The sequence below is a fragment of the Scyliorhinus torazame genome, chromosome 3 (assembly GCF_047496885.1).
Source record: "Scyliorhinus torazame isolate Kashiwa2021f chromosome 3, sScyTor2.1, whole genome shotgun sequence".
Taxonomy (NCBI): Eukaryota; Metazoa; Chordata; class Chondrichthyes; order Carcharhiniformes; family Scyliorhinidae; genus Scyliorhinus; species Scyliorhinus torazame.
The window spans coordinates 268,390,000-268,411,919 of record NC_092709.1 but is presented as its reverse complement, the minus strand read 5'-3'; the positions used below and the strand labels follow the sequence as shown (position 1 = coordinate 268,411,919).

The following is a 21,920-nucleotide window of genomic DNA, read 5'->3' as shown; positions in this document are numbered from 1 at the left end:
GCAGGATTTAGATTGTTTGGAGACTTGGGCGGAGAGATGGCAGATGGAGTTTAATCCGGACAAATGTGAGGTAATGCATTTTGGAAGGTCTAATGCAGGTAGGGAATATACAGTGAATGGTAGAACCCTCAAGAGTATTGAAAGTCAAAGAGATTTAGGAGTACAGGTCCACAGGTCATTGAAAGGGGCAACACAGGTGGAGAAGGTAGTCAAGAAGGCATACGGCATGCTTGCCTTCATTGGCCGGGGCATTGAGTATAAGAATTGGCAAGTCATGTTGCAGCTGTATAGAACCTTAGTTAGGCCACACTTGGAGTATAGTGTTCAATTCTGGTCGCCACACTACCAGAAGGATGTGGAGGCTTTAGAGAGGGTGCAGAAGAGATTTACCAGAATGTTGCCTGGTATGGAGGGCATTAGCTGTGAGGAGCGGTTGAATAAACTCGGTTTGTTCTCACTGGAACGAAGGAGGTTGAGGGGAGACCTGATAGAGGTCTACAAAATTATGAGGGGCATAGACAGAGTGGATAGTCAGAGGCTTTTCCCCAGGGTAGAGGGGTCAATTACTAGGGGGCATAGGTTCAAGGTGAGAGGGGCAAGATTTAGAGTAGATGTACGAGGCAAGTTTTTTTTACGCAGAGGGTAGTGGGTGCCTGGAACTCGCTACCGGAGGAGGTGGTGGAAGCAGGGACGATAGTGACATTTAAGGGGCATCTTGACAAATACATGAATAGGATGGGAATAGAGGGATACGGACCCAGGAAGTGTAGAAGATTGTAGTTTAGTTGGGCAGCATGGTCGGCAGGGCTTGGAGGGCCGAAGGGCCTGTTCCTGTGCTGTACATTTCTTTGTTCTTTGTTCACAGTGGCAGCTGTGTGTGCCAACTACAAGATGCACTGTACCAGCTCGCCATAGCTCCTTCAACAACACCTTGCAAACCTGCAACCTCTACCTCCTCGAAGAACAAGGGCAGCAGATGTGGGAAGTGGTGTGATGGAAAAACCTACATGACTTCATCCTCACCAATCTACTTGTCACCTACAACTGTCCATGAAAAGGTAAAATTGACCACCACACATTCCTTCTGGAGACCAGGCCCCACCTTTACACTCAGGACACCCTTCATTATGTTGGGTGACACCACAACCAGGCTATATGGGATAGATTCATAACTAATACAAGAGCTCAAAAATTGTCATCCAGAAGGCAGTGGGTACTACGGGATTGTATTCCACAACAATCTGCACCCTCATGGGCAAACCATATCCCTCACTCTCTTATCAGCATGTGCACATCACCGAGCAATCCCACAGCCAAGGGATCCTATCAAATCAGAGCTCTGCAGTCTTGCTACATCCAGTCATGAATGGTGGCAGGCAATTAAACAACTAACATGAGGAGGAGATGGCTCCATGAGCACTTTCCCATCAATGATGGTGCATCCCAGCAAGTGATGAAAAAGATCAGGGTCAAGCATCACAACCATCTTCAGCCAGAGGTGCCGAGTGTATAATTCAACTTGGTCTCATTCTGGTGAACCACTAATGCAGATGCAAGTCTTCAGCCATGTGATATGAAGAAGCAGCTACAGTACAGATACAGCGAAGGCCATGGGTACTGGAAATATTTCTGCTTTACTGCTGTAAAACTAGCAGCCTGTTTTATTATTTCACAGGATGGAGGCATGGTTAGGCCAGCATTTCTACTTCTCAGCCCCATTTTCCCTTAAAAAGGTGACAGTGAACCATCTTCTTGAACTGCTGCTAGTGTTAATACACCCACAGTGCTGTTAGGGATGGAGTTCCAGGATTATGCCCCAGCAACAATGAAGGAATAGTGATATAGTTGCAAGTCAGGATGTTGTGTGGCTTGGAGGAAAACTTGCAGATGTTGGTGTTCCCATGCCTCTGCTGCCCTTGTTCTTCTAGATAGTAGAGATCCCAGGTTTGGAAGGTGGTGTCAAAGGAGTCTTAGTAAGTTGCTGAACTGCATCTTGTAAATAGTACACACTGCTGCCAGTGCATGTCAATGGTGGAGGGAGTGAATGTTGAAGGTAGTGGATGGGGTACCAATCAAGCAGGCTGCTTTGTCCTGTATGGTGTTGACCTCGAGTGTTATTGGAGTTGCATTCATTCAGGCAAGTAGACACGATTCCATCACACTCCTCACTTGTGCCTCGCAGATGGCTTTTGGGCATAAGGTGATGAGCTACTCACCACTATGCCCAGCCTCTGACCTGCTCTAATAGCCACAATAATATATGGCTAGTTCAGTTCATCTTTTGGTCAATGGTAACCCTCAGGATGTGGATAGCAGGGATTCATCAATGGTAATGTCATTGCATGTCATGAGCTGATGGGTAGATTCCCTCTTGTTGGAGCTGACCATTGCCTGGCAAGTGTGGCGCGAATGGAACATTTATCAGCCCAAGCCTGACTGTTGTATAGATCTTACTGCATATAGACAGTATCTGAGTAGTAGTGAATGGTGCTGGACATTGTGAAATCTTCAGTGAACATCCACACTTCTGATCTTATGATGGAACAAAGGTATTGAGAAAGCGGCTGAAGATAGTTGGGCACAAGACACTACTCTGAGGAACTCCTGCAGTGATGTCCTGGGGCTAGTTAAGATGATTGACCTCCAACAGAAACAACCATATTTCTTTGTACTCAGTATAACCCCAACCAGTGGAGTTTTCCTCGGATTCCCATTGACGCCAGCTTTGCTGGGGCTCCTTGATGACACACTCGGTCAAATGCTGCCTTTATCTCATGGGCGGCCATTCTAACCTCTTTTGCCCATGTGTGAACCAAAGTTGTCATGAGGTCAGGAGCTGAGTGACCCTAGCAGAACCCAAAAAGCATCCATTTGCAGGTTATTGTTGATAGCGCTGTTGATGACCGCTTCCTTCTGATGGGGCGGTAATTGGCCGGGTTGGATTTGTCCTGTTTCTTGCGCACAGGACGTACCTGGGAAAACGTCCACATTCTGGGTAGATTCCAGTGTTGTCACTGTACTTGAACAGCTCGGCTCAGGTTGCAGCAAGTTGTAGCGCACATGTCTTCAGTACTATTGCCGGAATTTGTCAGGGCCCATGGCCTTACAGTATGCAGTACCTTCAGCCTTTTCTTAATATTACATGGACTGAATAGATTAGCTGAAGACTGGCATCTGTGACTGGCATCATCCACGGCACTTCTGGCTGAAGATGTCTGCAAACGCTTCAGCCTGATCTTTATACTGATGTGCTGCATAGGAATATTATGGAGCCCCCTTCTCCAGTTAGTTGTGTAATTGTCCACTGCTGTTCATGGCTGGGTGTGACATGACTGCAGAGATCAGATCACCTGATCGACACCACATTAAACAAACACTGCTTCAACCAATGGTTGGAGTGTCCACTATTTGTAAGATGCACAACAGCAATTCACCAAGGATTCTTTGGCAGATTCCTCCAAAACCCCCATATCTATTGCCTCAGAGGATTTGGGGAGCAGGTGCATGGTAAAGGCAACACTTCCAAGTTCCTATGCAATTTATACACCATCCTGACTTGGAAATGTATTGTTTGCTGGCCTTCACCATCATTGAGTCAAAATCTTGGAACTTGCTATCTAACAGTGCTAAGGAATATGTGCGCAGCACGGGCTGCTGCAGTTTCCGAAAGCCGCTCACAACCATCATCTTCTCAAGGTAAATTGGGGATGGGCAATTTCAGCTACTCTTGCCAGAAACATCACATGTACACATTTTTAAAAAGGAAGAATATGGCAGCTCCATGCAGCTGTACAGTTTACTTAATGGTCTATAGTATTGCAGCTGGGGGCTTTCAATAACTGGTAAATGGTTGACTTTTGATTTGATTATGTTTCAGGGTACTAAAAAGAATTCTGTATGTTTTTTAATAAAAGAATAATAAGTCATATTTAATCGGCACTTTACATATCCTCATGACATCCCAAAGCATTAAACACTAATAAAATAATTTTGAAGTACAGTTACTGTTGCTATGTCGGCAAAGCCTGCAACCAATTTATGAAGGAGATAAATGAGTAGTAAATCTGTTATAATGCTCAGCTGAGGAAGGAATATTGGCACAAACGCTGGGAGAACTACTTGCTCTTCAAATAATATCATATAACGGTCACAGGATGGGTTTCAGAATTGCAAATAGTCCTTTGAAACAGGGGCAACACACTGCTGTTATCAGACTGTTCATGAAGTCCCTGCCAATATGCAAAGATCTCTACAGAGATCAGCTGTGCTGTCACAAGAGATGTTTAACCAATACAGCACTGCAGCACCCTATCATTGCACTATACTTTGTAGCAGGGGTGTGATGTAGTTGTTATAAACATTCTTACTGTACAGTCTGAAGAAAATTAAGGAACTCTTCCAGTGTTCTGACAGCTTCAACTCAACCTCTTCAGTTGCTTCATTAATAGCCTTCCCTTGGTCATAAATCAGACGTGGGGATATTTGCTGATGATTGTAGCAATATTCAGTGCCATTTGCAACTCCTCAGATACTAAACCAGTCCATGTCCAAATGCAGCAAGACCTGGACAACATTCATGTTTGGACTGTTATGTGACAAGTAATATTCAGGTTACACAAGTGCCTCTCAATGACCATCTCCAACAAGACTGAATCTAACTATCTCACCCAAACCATTCAATGACATTAACATCACTGAATCCCCCACTATCAATATTCTGAGAGCTACCATTGACCAGAAACTGAACAGGACTAGCAATATAAATACTGTGGCTACAACAGGTCAGAAGCTGGGAAATCTGACTCCACAATGACTGTCCACCATCTACAAGGCAGAAGTCATGACTCTGGTGGAATACTCTCCAGTTGTCTGAATGAGTGCAACTCCAATAACACTCAAGAAACTCAACACCATCCAGGTCCATCAAATTCACTCGGGATAAACAAGCAAATAAACATAACAGCAAATAGAACAAACCTGTCTAAGCTTCAGTGGTCAATCATGGTTCTGTTGCTAAATTGTATACTTTCTCATTGGCTGTTTGCTTCCACCTTTCAGCTGAGAGCATAAAGCAGTTATGAACACTTCAGGTGATTCACCAAACTTAACTTAAACTGACTGTGAACACTTGTGGAAACCCTTCAAACATTAGGAGGCCACCTTCAGCCAAGGAGGAAAATCAAATCCCATCAGAAATGTGGCTAGTAGGGCAGCACGGTGGTGCAGTAGTTAGCACTGCTGTCTCACGGCACCGAGGTCCCAGGTTTAATCCAGGCTCTGGGTCACTGTCTGTGTGGAGTTTGCACATTCTCCCTGTGTTTGAGTGGGTTTCGCCCAGAAACACAAAGATGTGCAGGGTCGGTGGATTGGCCCACTAAATTGCCCATTTATTGGAAAAAATGAATTTGGTACTCTAAATATATATTTTTTAAATGTGGCTAGTAGAACCAGCTCCAATGAGACTCCAGCCTCTCCAAATAGGAGAAATGTGAATCACTGAGCTATTGGTTGGCTCAATGTCGATACGTAAGACTGCTGTACTCAAACTTAAATTTTCAGTCAATTCCACTTCTTCCAAACCAATGTAGTCTCAGAATATTTTGACGGAGGGCTAATAACTTGACCTAAAAGGCCAGCCATTTGTTAGCTGTCAAATCTGACTCATGAGAACTAAATCAAACCCAATTGTTAATTCTGCAGGGTCTCAGAAATGGTTTGTGGTTGTTTGCAAAGCTTGTGTTGAACGTAGAAACCTTTTTATGTTTTCCACAGCAGCACAGTCACATTTCAAGGACATTGTGCAGCATACAAACGCTCCTCACTTCTCTGTCCCTCAAGTACCCTGAAAATAATCACTTCAATCAAAATTCTTCAATCAAGCAAAGGTTATTGTTATTGTGAAATTATCTGCCAGTCTCTGTGGGCATTCTCTCCAAGCAACACTTAACCTGCCAAAATAACGGCTAATTTCTTATCTGACACACTATATTTAAGAATAAAGGGAACAGATAATGACAATAAACCAGTCAAAATTTCTCTCGCGAGTCTGGAAATAACATTTCAAGTAAAACAAGGCACTAATTCAAGTTCCTGAACCAGGTTCATAAAATAAAATATCACATGATATTAGGAGCCACAGGATGCAGGAAACTATCTTTTTTAAATTTAACTAGTGAGGTATTGATAGAAAACACAAAAAAGTAAAGTTTTCGATTATACTGCAAAGGTTTAAAACATGGTGACTGCTGCCCTCTGCAGATCATCTCAATGAATGACTTACATACACTTGGCCACTTGGCTTTTGTTTTAAAATGTAGACGGATTTACTAGTTTATCATTTTCATTCCAAAATACCGTCGAAATAAAATAATATTCACATTATAGATGTTGCTGAAGCTTATCGTCTTGCACTCACCAGAACGTAAGAATGCCAAATTTCAAATGGTCACAACAATTTATACCATAGGCGAAAAGGGTGCTGATTGGTTGACAAGTCAACTCTGATCGGCCAAAGCGTCGTCATGGAGAAAACAAAGGGGAACTTCTGCTCATCAAGCTCCCAGGTAATTCAAAAAAGGTGCAACGCTTGAATATATTGTTTTTGTTTGCCGAGTACAGGTCCCTGCATATAAATGCATGTTGCTTCTCACAAGAGTGAATAAGGCATGTTACAAGCTTGATTGATGATCTTAAATTGGTTGCTAGTATAGCCACTAACGCCTTCAGGATTGTTCAGCAAGTGCTGTCTGATTGTGGAATCACATCTTACAACAAAGACATTTTGTTTTGCATTTTGCAAGCACAGGCTGGTTGATGATGCTCTGTAATCAGTCCAAAGATGTGCAGGTTAGGTGGATTGGCCATGATAAATTGCCCTTAAGTGTCCAAAATTGCCCTTAGTGTTGGGTGGGGTTATGGGGATAGGGTGGAGGTGGTGACCTTGGGTAGGGTGCTCTTTCCAAGAGCCGGTGCAGACTCGATGGGCCGAATGGCCTCCTTCTGCACTGTAAATTCTATGGAATCTGCTTATTCCGAGCAACTAAAGGAACCCGATGCAAAGGCATTTCTGGTAGTGCTTCTCCAGTGCTTTGATGTGCCTGCTGCAGCTTGTCTAACATATAGGACCCTGAGGATCAGTGCAGCCCTCAAATACTCTTTTCCTCCGTCAGCTAAAGGCTATGCTGGCATGTTGGAGGTGATGACTTATTTCGTCCTGAATTTTGCCCCAAAATCAGATGGAATTCCCTGCTGAAAATCTGAAACATGGTGAAGATACCCTCCTAGTATGGTAACACAACCCGTTATCTCCCCATCTGGGAAGAGCACATGTTGAGGGATCTCAGGGATTCTATAACTACATTCAAGAAGGGAGAGAAATCAAATTGCGATAACTACAGGAGTCTCAATGCTATCTGCCACAGAAAGATTATTGCAAGGATCCTCCTCAGTCATCTCCTCCCAGTGGCCTGGAAACCCTTCCAGAATCGCAGTGCAGTTTACACCCATCGAAGTGCACCACAGACATGAACACAGCACGGCGAGTTGAAGAAAAGTGCTAGGAACATCATGGACCATTGCACAAAAGCTTCTGTGACTTCAAGAAAGCCTTTGACTATCAGCTGTGAAAGTTTATGGAGTATCCTCCTCAATTTGTCTGCCTCAGAAATTGATCACCATCCTCTGCCTATTCCATAACATTTAACTCTTAAAATGACAGGAAGCCCCCCCCCACCTCCTCCATTGTTTATACTATACTCTGTCCCTTAGTGTCTAAGTGGACACTTCACCCTCCAGGAACCAGTCCAAAGTTGTTCTCAATTGCTGATGACTTGCTTCCTTTTTTAGCCAGATTACTTCTAATCCCAAAACTGACTTTCACTGTGAGACACGAATTGGAGATTTGTCTCTCTAGTCAGCTAAGCAAATCTTCCCATCTTGCTCAAGTCCTGAGAGTGCAAGCTCTCACCAGCCTTTCACGAGATGACCAACATTTTCTCTGCTTCTGCTCTCTCGCTCCCAGATTCCTGCAGATTGACTTGACTGTGAGGTTGAGGGATCTCTCAGGAAAAACACTGACTCGATATTACAATGGCTTACTATAGATTCTTGCACTCTTAAAGCCCATCTCCATGGCAACATGAAACACATGGGCCCCCTGTATCCAGATAGAAATTAGTTAAATGCTACTTTAGATCTCCCAATACCATCTTATATTGGAATTAAATCAATATTTTGAAGTATAGCCATTCAGAAAGGTTGGCAAGTTTAACATCTCCCTGTGACTTGGAGTCTGACAGTCTATCCAATGCCAACACGCCTGCCCTGGTCATTGTTCACAGGTGTGACTATCTCTCACCTTCTTCAAAGTAAAGCAACCAGTCCCCACCCCTCCTTCTTTAACTTTCAACAACCAAGCCACCCAAGCTTGTTGTCTGGCAGAATTCATTCTCCCATTTTACCCTAAATTAAAAAGTGACCCAAAACATAACAATCTTACATGATATAACCAGCAGCAAGCCTTTGAGTGTTTAAATAAAGAGAATTGTTTATGCGCTCACCCCAAAATCAAATGCTGCAGGACTCATTGCCAGTCACAAACACAAACACACTCAGGAAAAGCACAGTTGAAGAGAATACTGCACTTTTTCAGGTTATAAGTGTTATAACCAGGATGGGAGGAGTGCACAGATGATCTAGCCCCACTGCTCCAAAGGTCACAACATTTTTAAAAGTTTAATTCACTCATTAAAATGGCCAATTATTTACCTTTGCTGCTGTTCAACCCAGAATAAGAGAGACTTTAACAGGCTTCTTTCAATAAACCCAGAATGATTGATGTATTGTAAAATTAAACTTCTTTTTTGAAGATGCCCCAACACACACACAAGCAAAGAAACAAAGAAAAAAGATAGGGGGCGGGATTCTTTAATAATGGGGCTATGTCCCCACGCCGGCGTGAAATGCGGCGCCAACCACTCCGGCGTCAACGGTCCTCGAAAGTGAGGACGTTTCCCCTTCCTAGGGGGCTAGGTAGGTGCCAGAGTGGTCCCCGCAGATCCAGCCAGCGCGGAACGGCCCGCTTGAGTTCACGCATGCGCGGAACGGCCAAAGTAATTCCACGCATGCGTGCTATGGCTGATGTATTTCCGCGCATGCACGGGGGATCCCTTCTCTGCACCGGCCCCCGGGCAATATAGCGGAGCCCTATAGGGGCCCGCCGCTGAGTAAAATAGGCCCCCATGGAACCAGCCCGCCCGCCGATCCGTAGGTCCCGATCGCGGGCCAGGCCACTGTAGGGGCCGGCCCCCCTCCAGGACGGCCCCCGCAGACTCGCCTTCCAGGTCCCGGCATGTGGGACCTGAGTAATCCACGCCGGCGGGACTCGGCCAAACCCGTCGGCCACTCAGCCCATTGGGGCCTGGAGAATCACCGAGGCGGGGGGGGCTCTGTCAACGGCCCCCGACCGGCATGGCAGGAATCCCGCAGGCGCCCAAGAATCGGCGCCGGAGAATGAGGAAGCCGACGTTGTGGCGGCTGGGCGCGATTCTCGTGTCCCCCCGGGGATTCTCCAACCCGCCGCCGGGTCAGAGAATCCCGGCTAGGGTACCTGCAGAAATGGGCTTTGGAGGATAGGCTTTATAACATAATAGGATGAAGTTTGCAGAGTTTCATTGCTGTCGATCTGGAGCTCCTTCGTGTGAAGATGGTACTAGGTAGATGTCTGGAGGTTCACACCAATTAAATATCAGCACCAAGAATATAGAGCTGGATCAATTCTTCTCATCTCAGCTTTCCAAATGCTGACAAGTTATTCTCAGATGAGGATTCTCTGGTAGCAAGTTGATAACCACACATGAAATTTCCAGCAAGGTACAGAGACGGTGAGTTAGAGCAGCCTTCCTTCCCAGCGTATTCCCTAAAACAGATTGATTTCAAAAACCATTGGCCCAAAATTAAAAGCTTATCTGTCATGTGATTTGTAGTAAATCACTTGCCTTTACCAGTTTTTCCTCATCAAGTAAAATGATTGTAGTTCAAAACAAAAACTGCTTCTTCTCCCTCAAGTGCCATGCTGGACAGGTGATTTATTGAACAAGGCAAGCTTGCTCCCTGTTCAAAGGTGAACCTGTGACCCTTCTTTAATTTAAAAGAAACTCCAGGTCAGCATCAAACTATCCAGATATGCAAGAACTTGCCATATTTCAAAAGAAAATATAGTTTTGAAAGATATAATTCTAACGTAAGCAAAAATAATAGTTCATAATTCACGTGATTGTCGTGTTGCAGGTATGATGAAAAACTTGTCTTTTAGGGTAATTTAGGTGAATAAAATGACAAAAGATACGTACAGAAGTTGTTTCAGGATTCTATCGAAGGGATGAACTTTCTGCGGGTCACAAATTTAGTTTCTTGTTGTCTCATTACCAAGATGTCAGTTTACTGTAATGGTTGACCCAAAAAGAGAGAGAGAGACTTGAAGATTTTATGATGTTTAAGTTTCTGGTTATTTAAAACACTAATGGTAATGCCTTGACTACTGCAGTCTCTCTCTGCAGGCAGCACTAAAAGCTTACAAAGGGCTGCTTTCCTATGTGCCCCTCATTATTTCAGTTCATTTTCCAAATATGGTGATATCTTCGGTTGATTAGCTACATGCTAGTTTATTGTTCTGAGGCATTCATTTTAAGGAAGGGTTAAGAGAGTCCTCATTCTTCTGTGAATGTAACAGTTTTTTATCTGGGGTGTATTCTTCTGTCGTCGTTAGCTGGAATGCTTTTGAATACACCGGGCAAGTCACCTAACCTTTGCAGCAGCATAGAGTTCATTTTAAAAAGCAAAAGTTAATTTCAAAGAACCACACTCAATAAAGTTTGCATGTTAAAAGTTAGGAATATGATATATCTTCATTGGACACAACCCATACTTTTTCCACAACCAAGGATGCCCCCCCCCCCCTTCCCTACCCCCAAACAAGGATTAATGGGGCTTTTGACCATGTCTCTTCCATTTCACACGCTTCTGCTCTCACCTCTTCACCTCCTCTACACATTTCATTGCAAGAACAGAAGATGTAACGCATGCCCTTCTTTCTCCTCCCTTCCCACCTTCCAAAGTCTCAAACATGCCTTCCACCTGAAACAGCAATTTAACTGTGTTTCTTTCAATTTAATATAGTATATTTGCTGCTTACGGTGTGGTCTCCTCTATACTGTGAAGTCTTAACATAGATTAGATGACTACTTTGCAGACCACCTCCTATTCATTCCACAAGCAAAATCCTGAGCTTCCAGTGGCCTGTCCTTTCAATTCCCACCTTGCACTGACTACAGCTTTCTGTTGTGTTCCAATTAAGCGTAATGTAAGTTTGGAGTACAGTTAGGCAGTTTACAACCTTCCAGACTCAACAGCGAGTTCAACAATTTCAGACCATAATCCCTGCCCCCATTTTTTTGTTTGTTTTGGTTTTTCTCATTGTTCTCTTATGTTTTCTTTCGGATGGCAGCTGTTCATGGTTGCGCCATTCATACATCTTCTAGATAGAACTGTTGTTTCTTTATTTGTCCCATTTTCATTCACTTCAGCCTTGCATCACCAATCCTTTTGTCATTTAGGGGAGGCAGTGGCGTAATGGTATTTTGATTGGACGAGTAAAACTCATTGATCAGATCAGGCCATTTTATAATTATATTATTGTCCCAAGTTATGAATTATAATTGGCTCTAATGAATTATGAGTTATAATTGGTTCATTAAAAAACAACTATTGTCTCACTTTTCAGTTTGTATCAATAATGCTCCGGGGACCCGGGTTTGAAATTTGAATTCAATAAAAGTCCAATGATAACCATTGTCAATTACTGTAAAATCAATCTGGGTCACTAATGCCCTTTAGGAAAGGAAATCTGCCATTTTTACCTGGTCAGGTCTACATGTGACTGCAGACCCACAGCAACATGGTTGACTCTTAAATGCCCTCTGAAATGTTCAAAGGCAATTAGGGATGGACCCACATCCAATGAATTTTAAAAAATAATCACTCCTGTCTTTCATCCCCTCACATATCTTTATCCCAACATCTCCTCTTTCACTCTCCCAAAACCTATCACATCTCTAATTTTTTCCAGCTCCAATTAAATGTTAACAAATTAGTTTGGTTTCTCTCTCTATAGATACTGCCATACCGGATCAGTATTTCCAGCATTTTCTGTTTCGACTCATGAAAAAATATCAAGTTTTTACATTGTTTTTCCTGGCTTGTCATTTTGATGTGGATAAGGGTTACACACTGCACACCATCATGAAAAATAGTATCACTTGAAGTTTTCACTGTGATCAAACCAGCTCATACCAACCAGTCTACATTTTACAGAGAATAATGTTGCAGCTAATGCAAGTATACAATCCTGTATGTTTTAAGTGAAAAACAATATTCCATGCCAACGATTCCAAACCTCCTTATAAACATGTGATACAAACTGAAAAGCGTACAATAGATAATATTTGTGAATGAACCAATTATAACTCAAGAGCCAATTATAATTCATAACTTGGTACAGTAATAGCTATCAAATAGCCTGGCCTGACCTGATCATCAGCTTTATGGTCTTTCCTTTAATAACACAATCACTAAGAACTGACATCAGCAAACTGAATTTTTCAGGAACATCAGCTGTATTTCTGTTCCATGTCAGAGCTACCTCAAATCTGCAGAATTTACACAATTAATATTAATACAAACGGTCGGGGAACAAATACATTGTATGTACATGGTACACACTGCAACCACTGTACGTTAGTGATGCAGGAAGTAAATGTTTGTAAATACGAACATATGAACAAGGAGCAGGAGTAGGGCATTCGCCTCCTCTGGCCTGCTCCACCATTTATTAAGATCATGGCTGATCTGGTAGACACCTCACATCTGCATCCTGCATCCCTTTTGCTTACCAATCACCATTGAATATATTTACGGCTGACATTCAGATTTTTGATCTTTCAGGGAATCAAAGAATATGGGGAGCCAGCAGGAAAGTGGAGTAGAAGCCTAAGATTAGCCATGACCATACGAAATGGCAAAGCAGACTCAAAGGACCACATGGTCTTCTCCTCCTATTGCTTTTTTGGGGGGGAAATGTTTTTTGAGTTATCATATTTTATATTCAACAAATTATACATGATCAGAAAAAAATACGCAAAAGCCAGCATGTATATTTACCAGCGAGCATCTTCATAACAACTGCGGCCGTGACCCCCGTGAATATTGTTTTTCACTTTAAACTGCATACATATTTTACATTCTCCAATATAGCCAAAACACATATTAACAGGTATTTATATACAATTTGGTCTGGGCCATAGCTAGGTTTCTGGCTACGAACAGGTCCTGAAACAAGTTGGTGAACAGCTTCCAAGTCCTGTGGAAGCCTTCTTCCGGTCCGTGGATGGCAAATTTTATTTTCTCCAGCCTGAGAAATTCCACCAGATTGGACAGCCAGTCTGCAGCCTTGGGTGGTGCTGCCGATCGCTGCTGAGCAGGATGTTCCGGCGGGTATTGCCCGTTGTGACTTGTGGGCTCTGTCTATCTCCGGGATTTGGGGAAGCTCTCCCTTCCAACCAGGTTACCCAGCATCTGGGCCACATAGTATGTGGGGTTGCTGCCCTCGTTGCCCATCCGACAGGCTCACGATACAGAGATTCTGGCGGCGTGCCAGATCTCCTGATCCTTGACCTTCCCCTTTAGTGCCCCTTGCGTCGCCACCAACCTCACCACTTCTGTTTACAGGGAGGCGATTCGGTCATTCTGGTCGGTCAGCGTTTTTTCTAGGTCCCTGATTGTTGCCTCCTGTGCTTCCAGTCGGCCCTCTGTTGTCTCCAACGCCACCTTGAAGTGGGCCATGGCGTCCGAGACCGCCACCTTCACTGTGAGAGGGGTTCAACAGGTTTGATGGGCCTTTTTTCGCATTAGAAATGCAGATTTCTGAGTTCCTGGAGGAAAGCCACCTTCCCTGTGTCCACTCAGCACCCCCACCGCCCCCCCCCCCCCCCCCCCCCCAAACCGGATGTCCAGCTCTGCTTTCTAAACCACAAATGATTATCTAACAGCTTCTCTCGCTCTTTTTGGTTTGAGGAGGAGGGAAGGATGGAAACACTTCAGCAAAGTAATCACCTGCTCCTATTTCTTATGTTAAGTTCTCATACATGGGTCACTTATTAGGTGTTCAGTTAAAATGATTAATTAGAGATATGTGCCAGATACAGCTCTTTCAGATTTTGGGGGGAAATTCAATCTGAACAGCTCTTTTTTTAAAGCTACTCTTGGCAAACTGTTGAATAATAGGAAATGAGCAACCAAATTGATAAAATAATTTTATGTAATTTATTTTTCACTCACTCATTTAGTGGTTTGCAAAATAAGTTTGATCTATTCACTTTTAGTCAATCAACTGTTTAATCTGCAATTTAAGTCATTATTTTGGCTAACAAGATTGGATTGGATTTGTTTTTTGTCATGTGTACTGAGGTACAGTGAAAGTATTTTTCTGCGAGCAGCTCAACAGTTCTTTAAGTACATGAAAAGAAAAGGAAATAAAAGAAAGAAAATACATAATAGGGCAACACAAAGTAACTATATAAGCACCGGCATCAGGTGAAGCCTACAGGGGTGTAGTGCTAATCAGGTCAGTACATAAGAGGGTCATTTAGGAGTCTGGTAACAGTGGGGAAGAAGCTGTTTTTGAGTCTGTTCATGCGTGTACTCAGACTTCTGAATCTCCTGCCCAATGGAAGAAGTTGGAAGAGTGAGTAAGCCGGGTGGAAGAGATCTTTGATTATGCTGCCCGTTTTCCCCAGGCAGCGGGAGGTGTAGATGGAGTCAATGGATAGGAGGCAGGTTTGTGTGATGGACTGGGCTGTGTTCACAACTCTCTGAAGTTTCTTGCGGTCCTGGGACGAGCAGTTGCCATGCCAGGCTGTGATGCAGCCAGATAGGATGCTTTCTATGGTGCATCTGTAAAAGTTGGTAGGAGTTAATGTGGACATGCCGAATTTCCTTAGTTTCCTGAGGCGCTATTGTGCTTTCTTGGTGGTAGCGTTGACGTGGGTGGACCAGGACAGATTTTTGGTGGTGTATCCCTAGGAATTTGAAATTGCTAACCATCTCCACCTCGGCTCCGTTGATGCTGACAGGGTTGTGTACAGTACTTTGCTTCCTGAAGTCAATGACCAACTCTTTAGTTTTGCTGGCATTGAGGGAGAGATTGTTGTCGCTGGACCACTCCACTAGGTTTTCTATCTCCCTCCTGTATTCTGACTGATCGTTATTCGAGATCCGGCCCACTATGGTCATATCATCAGCAAACTTGTAGATAGAGTTGGAACCAAATTTTGCCACGCAGTCGTGTGTGTACAGAGAGTAGTGTAGGGGGCTAAGTACGCAGCTTTGCGAGGCCCCGGTATTGAGGACTATTGTGGAGGAGGTGTTGTTGTTTATTCCTACTGATTGTGGTCTGTGGGTCAGAAAGTCGAGGATCCAGTTGCAAAGTGAGGAGCCAAGTCCTAGGTTTTGGAGCTTTGATATGAGCTTGTAACTATTTTATGCCCAACAAATTCTGACATTTAGAGTTGTGATGTGACATGTGGAATTTTCAGATGTGATTTTTGTTTATTTCATGGCACACCAAAGACAAAACTTTTATCACATAGATCATACTTGCTATGAGAGGGACAAAGAAAAGCAAGGGGCAAAATGTTACCAGGGATTCAGAGGTGGATTTTGAGGTAGGGGGATCTGGAGAGGGTAGCAGGAAACTAGCTGAGAAAGATATTGCGCCACTTCCTCAGTGTGTTTCTTATACCTCCTGATTTTCCCGAAGACAACTTTTGTGTGATGACAACAACCTGCCCAGTAACGGCAGCAAGTCAATTGAGCTTAACTGGCAGATTAACAGCAAATTTCCAAGTGTAATGCATGGGCCCCATGCTGTGTCAAAACCTCAACTACTCAGAGGAGGCATGCTGTGGGCACCTGCTGACAGACACGTAGACACCGTTTCTCATAGCCATTTCATTCCACCCTCCTTTATTAATAATCATTATTAGTGTCACAAGTAGGCTTACATTAGCACTGCAATAAAGTTACTGTGAAAAGCCCCTAGATGCCACGGACGGAATTCTCCCCCCCCCACCAGGTGGGAGAATCGCCGGGGCACCGCGCGTGTCCCGCCACGCCGCCCGGATGCCCACACGTGATTCTCCCAACCCCCCCAAACCGGCGCGGCGAGAATCACGGCTGGCCGCTGGGAGAATCGCCGGTCGCTGTTTGCAACGGGCGAGCAGCGATTCTCCGGCTAAGATGGGCCGAGCGGCCTGCCCAATACGACGGGTTCCCGCCAGCGCCGTCCACACCTGGTCGCTGCCGGCAGGAACAGCGCGGGAATGCTGGGGGGGCGGGGTTCCTGCTCCGTGGGGGGGGGGGGACCTCAAATATCGTCTGGCCCGCGATCGGTGCCCACTGATCGGCGGGCCGGCCTCTCTGAAGGAGGACCTCCTTTCTTCCACCGCAAGATCCATCCGACATCTCGGGGAGGATGGCAATCGTGCATGTGCGGGTTGGCGCTGGCCAAGCCACGCATGCACGGGTGACGCCATTTATGCGGCGCCGGCTGCGTCATTTACACGGCACCGCTTTTACGCGGCACCAAGGCCCGGCGCGCGTAAATGACGCAACGCCACTCCTAGCCCCCCAGGGGCGGGAGAATAGGGGGCTGCGAGCGGGCTCCGACGCCGGAGTGAAAAACTCCGGTTTTCACTCCAGCGTCAACACTTAGACTCCCGATGGGAGAATTGCGCCCCACATTCCAGCGCCTGTTCGGATACACTGACGGAGAATTCAGAATGTCCAAATTACCTGACAGCACAACTTTCGGGACTTGATGAAGGAAACCAGAGCACCCGGAGGAAACCCACGCAGACACAGGGAGAACATGCAGACTCCACACAGATAGTGACCCAAGTGGGAATCGAACCTGGGGCCCTGGCGATGTGAAGTAACAGGGCTAACCACTGTGCTACCACACTGATATTCTGGCCGCTGTGAAGGCTGTCAATGCACTGATCGACCCCCTCTCCACCCATTCAACATCAAAATTGGTTGTCGGCCTACTAATTTTTCGCCTTCCAAAAAAATTAACCAGGAAAATACATTGCTCTCATGGCTGGGTTACGGTCCCATAAATAGTCCTGATGACTGAAAAGATTCTGGGCTGACATCTCCACCCCCCCCCCCCCCCCCACCCCACCACACCAGGTGGGAGAATCGCCGAGGCGGCGCGCGAGTCCCGCCACGCCGTCCCAAAGCCCGCTCGCGATTCTGCCACCCCCCTCAAACTGGCACGAGGCGAATCACCGCTGGCCGCTGGGAGAATCGGCGCTTGCCGTTGGTAATGGGCAAGCAGCGATTCTCCGGCCCGGATGGGCCGAGCGGCCTGCCCAACACGACAGGTTCCCGCCGGCGCCATCCACACCTAGTCATTGCCGGCAGGAACAGCACGGGAACGGCCTGTGGGGGGGGGCGGCGCGCGAGGGGGCTTCCTGCACCGGGGGGGGGGGGGCTCAAAAGGGGTCTGGCCCGCGATCGGTGCCCACCGATCGGCGGGCCGGCCTCTCTGAAGGAGGACCTCCTTTCCTCCACTGCCCCGCAAGATCGATCCGCCATCTTCTTGTGGGGCGGCCGTGGGGAGGACGGCAACCGCGCATGTGTCCTTTACGCAGGCGGCGTAATTGACGCGGCGCAGCTCCTAGCCCCCCCGGGGGCGGGAGAATAGGGGGCTGGGAACAGCCTCCGATGCCAGAGTGAAACACTCTGGTTTTCACTCCGGCGTCTGGACTTAGTCTCCCGATGGGAGAATTGCGCCCTCTATGTCTGGAAAATTCAGCCCATAATCCATTCCAATTTTCAAATGTATATAACTGATACTCTGTTGTAATGTTAAATACTTAAGTGTTGATTCAATGTGGAAAAAGACTTCAATTGTAGTTTTTAAAACTGAATTTAAAGGACAATATAAATCAATTCCACAATTAGGTTGCCAAATTTCAGCCAAGTTCTTTTGAGTGCCAGTGATGCATATTATTTGCAAAAACTCTTGCAGTTACATAAAGAACAGAAAGTCAGGATTAGAGACTTACTTATGAAATCATAGCACCATTCCATTTGTTATGCTCGTCATGTGTTGGTTCTTCTAAAAAGTTCTGTTTAGTTCCACACCCCGCTTTTTGTCATAACCATGAAAGTTCCTCACTTTCAAGTACTTATCCAACCCTCTTTTAAAATTATTCACGTTCCACCACCTTTTCAGATGAAGTATTCCGGGTCCCAATCAATCAATTAAAAAAATTCAAATCTCCTCTCTAATGACTGTATAAATTGCATGATCACAAATGGGGTACACTGTAAACATGCACAATGTACTAATTAGATTAAATTACTCACTTATGAAACCAAAAGAGGAAATGCTTGAAAATCTCAGCAGTTCTGGCAGCATCTGTAGGGAGAGAAAAGAGCTAACGTTTCGAGTCCAGGTGACTCTTTGTCAATGCTTTGATAAAGGATCATCTGGACTCGAAAAGTTAGCTCTTTTCTCTCCCTACAGATGCTGCCAGGCCTGCTGAGATTTTCCAGCATTTTCTCTTTTATTTTCAGATTCCAGCATCCGCAGTAATTTGCTTTTACTCACTTATGAAATTTGAATTCATGCTTAGAGAAACGGTAAAATATCATTTAACTTGGTTGCTTAAAATGCAACATTGTGACAGCTAAATAATCTCACCAATTTATTCGACATCCTCAAAATTGGAAGACTTTGAACAAAAGTGGCTCTGCACTATATCCAATTTGTCCCAAACTATACTTATGTATTTGCTACACATCAAATACAGATGTGTACCACTAAATGTATGGCACATAATATTTTTAGACCAGTTTTAAAATATTAGACCAGTTAAGGATATCTTCCCGTTCAGTCACAATAAGTTCATTTTGGTCCTCCAGTTCTCGGATTTTCTTTTCAAATGATTCGTGTTCAGCTTTTAATCGTTCCACAGTTTCTTCTTTCTCCTCACTTACTCTAGATAGAAACATAGAAAAACACAAGAATTAGCTTTTGCCTTTTTTTTAAAAAAACTGAAATGTGTTTCTAACACTTAATGAAATGAAAATGAAATGAAATGAAATGAAAATGAAATGAATGAATGAAATGAAAATGAAAATGAAAATCGCTTATTGTCACAAGTAGGCTTCAAATGAAGTTACTGTGAAAAGCCCCTAGTTGCCACATTCCGGCGCCTGTTCGGAGAAGCTGTTACAGGAATCGAACCGTGCTGCTGGCCTGCCTTGGTCTGCTTTCAAAGCCAGCGATTTAGCCCTGTGCTAAACAGCCCCTTCTTAACCTTCATCCATGTATTCACTACCGTGATTGTTGAAAATAAATTACTCTAATTCCTCATAAGTGCTTTCCACTGCAATTACAATGTTATATAAAATACTAGATTTATGTCTCAATTCTTGGAATATGATGATTTGGCTGCAGTAAGCCAAAGTGGTACTTAACTGCTACAACTGGCACCAAGGGGGACAGAAAACAGTTCAGCAACTCTTATTGGAATGTTATTAATCCCAATCAGGAAGAGAGTCTGGCTTACTTGATTGCCAAGACCCTCAAGCAGTCATCACAGCAAAGTGTCTCTGCAGGTTATTACAATCCCGGTGAGGATCTATGAACCAAATTTCTTAAACAAAGATTAAATAGATTTTTTTTTTTTAATATCTGCGTTATTAATAATAATCTTTATTATTGTCACAAGTAGGTTTACATTAACACTGCAATGAAGTTACTGTGAAAATCCCCCTAGTTGCCGCAATCCGGTGCCTGTTCAGGTGACAGGGAGAATTGAGAATGTCCAATTCACCTAACAAGCACGTCTTTCGGGACTTGTGGGAAAAAAACGGAGCACCCGGAGGACACCTACGCAGACACGGGGAGAACGTGCAAACTCTGCACAGACAATGACCTAAGCCGGGACCAACCGATAGCATTTCAAGGCAGCACGGTAGCATTGTGGATAGCACAATTGCTTCACAGCTCCAGGGTCCCATGTTCGAATCCGGCTTGGGTCACTGTCTGTGCGGAGTCTGCACATCCTCCTCGTGTGGGCGTGGGTTTCCTCCGGGTGCTCCGGTTTCCTCCCACAGTCCAAAGATGTGCAGGTTAGGTGGATTGGCCATGATAAATTGCCCTTAGTGTTGGGTGGGGTTACTGGGTTATGGGGATAGGATGGAGGTGTTGACCTTGGGTAGGGTGCTCTTTCCGGGAGCCGGTGCAGACTCGATGGGCCGAATGGCCTCCTTCTGCACTGTAAATTCTATGAAAACCCCGGGTACCTGGCGCTGTGATGCCACAGTGCTAATCACTGAGTGGCGTGGATAGATGCTCTTTCCTAGAGTAGGAGAGTCAAGTGCTAGGGGACATAGGTTTAAAGTGCATGGGGAAAAGTTTAGAGTAGATGTGCGAGGCAAGACTTTTACACAGAGGGTGGTAAATATATGGAACGTGCTGCCTGGGGAGGTGGTGGGAGCAGGTACGGTAGCAGCATTCAGGGGCATCTAGACAAATATATGAATAGGATGGGAATGGAACGATACGGACTCCATAAGTGCATTAGTTTAGGAAGGTACCATGGTCGGCACAGGCTTGGAGGGCCGAAGGGCCTGTTCCTGTGCTGTATTGTTCTTCATTCACTGTGCGACCATGCCACCCATCACACATCAGAATGAAAACACAAACTAAAAGTAAGTTCACAGGCAAAAAATGGTCATTTCAAACTATAGACTACACATGAAATAGCAGAGACCACAAAGATTGCTGCACAGTTTCTAAATGGTCCAATTCGGTTGTACATTCTCAGCCACAGGTTCTTCCAAGCTCCAATCTTCTTTGAAATTTCAGTCCTTTTCTTTCGTGGACTGAGCTGGTTCTCCACAGGCAGCAATGCCGACATAAACAGGGCTCTGTCCTTGCAAACCTCAATACAAAAGTATACTTCTTTTCAGGACCTTCTCAACTCCCATCAGTCATGGTAGCATGCGTTTTACCAGACTCACTTACATGGTGTGGTCAATTCTAGATGTTCAATTGCTTAGAAGTGAAAGAAATAGTAGCAGCAGTTCTAAATGTGCCACCTGACCAGTCAAGAATCCAGCTCTTTAACTCAACTCACTGATAGCCTCCTCTCTTCAGCTCTTCCTTTTGCTCTGTTCTTCTGTTTGTCACAAAGCCACTATATTTAGCTTCCTTCCTGTTGGCACTGCTTCCATTGTAAAGGGTTGCCAAGTCACATTAACCAGTATTGCTAATTATCCCCAAATTATAAATGATCCCTTTACAATTGATGCAAACTCAAATCCTTTTCAAATATTTTCAAAAATAATTATATGTTAACGTAATTACAATTTGTTTTTATTGTTGGTACTTCTGGTTCAAAGGTCATCACAAGGTCCACTTACAATTGCCATCACCCATCCTCAATTTCTCTCTGAAGACAATTATCGGTGCAAACTACCACCCCCTTTCAACATTGCTTTTCTCTCTCAAATCCTTCACATGTCTGTACCGAGTTGTCCTGTAACTCCCTTTATGAATCTCTCCAATCAGGTATGTTAGAAAAATAAAGGTAATTTTTAAGAGATTTATATTTGCATTGATAAATATTAGAAATAAGGTACAGTTTACCGGCCCCGTCCAGCCGGAATCGTGACGGGCCTCACCCGAGATTCCCGCCGGCCATTACACCTCGTGAGATCGAACGGGATCTCGCAAGACGTCGCGATCTGAATTCCGTCCACCGGATCGAACGGCGACCCAGCAT

General features: G+C 44.7%; 1 protein-coding gene across 3 annotated transcripts in view; it reads right to left on the bottom strand.

Annotated features, from left to right (window-relative positions):
- kiaa1328 (KIAA1328 ortholog) overlaps positions 1 to 21,920 on the bottom strand; it is a 248,111-nt gene that overhangs the window by 168,634 nt on the left and 57,557 nt on the right. For all 3 annotated transcript variants that reach the window (XM_072497237.1, XM_072497238.1, XM_072497236.1), the window contains one exon: positions 19,008 to 19,123. In XM_072497237.1, coding sequence (XP_072353338.1) covers positions 19,008 to 19,123 — 116 coding nt within the window. The remainder of the gene's footprint in view (positions 1 to 19,007; positions 19,124 to 21,920) is intronic.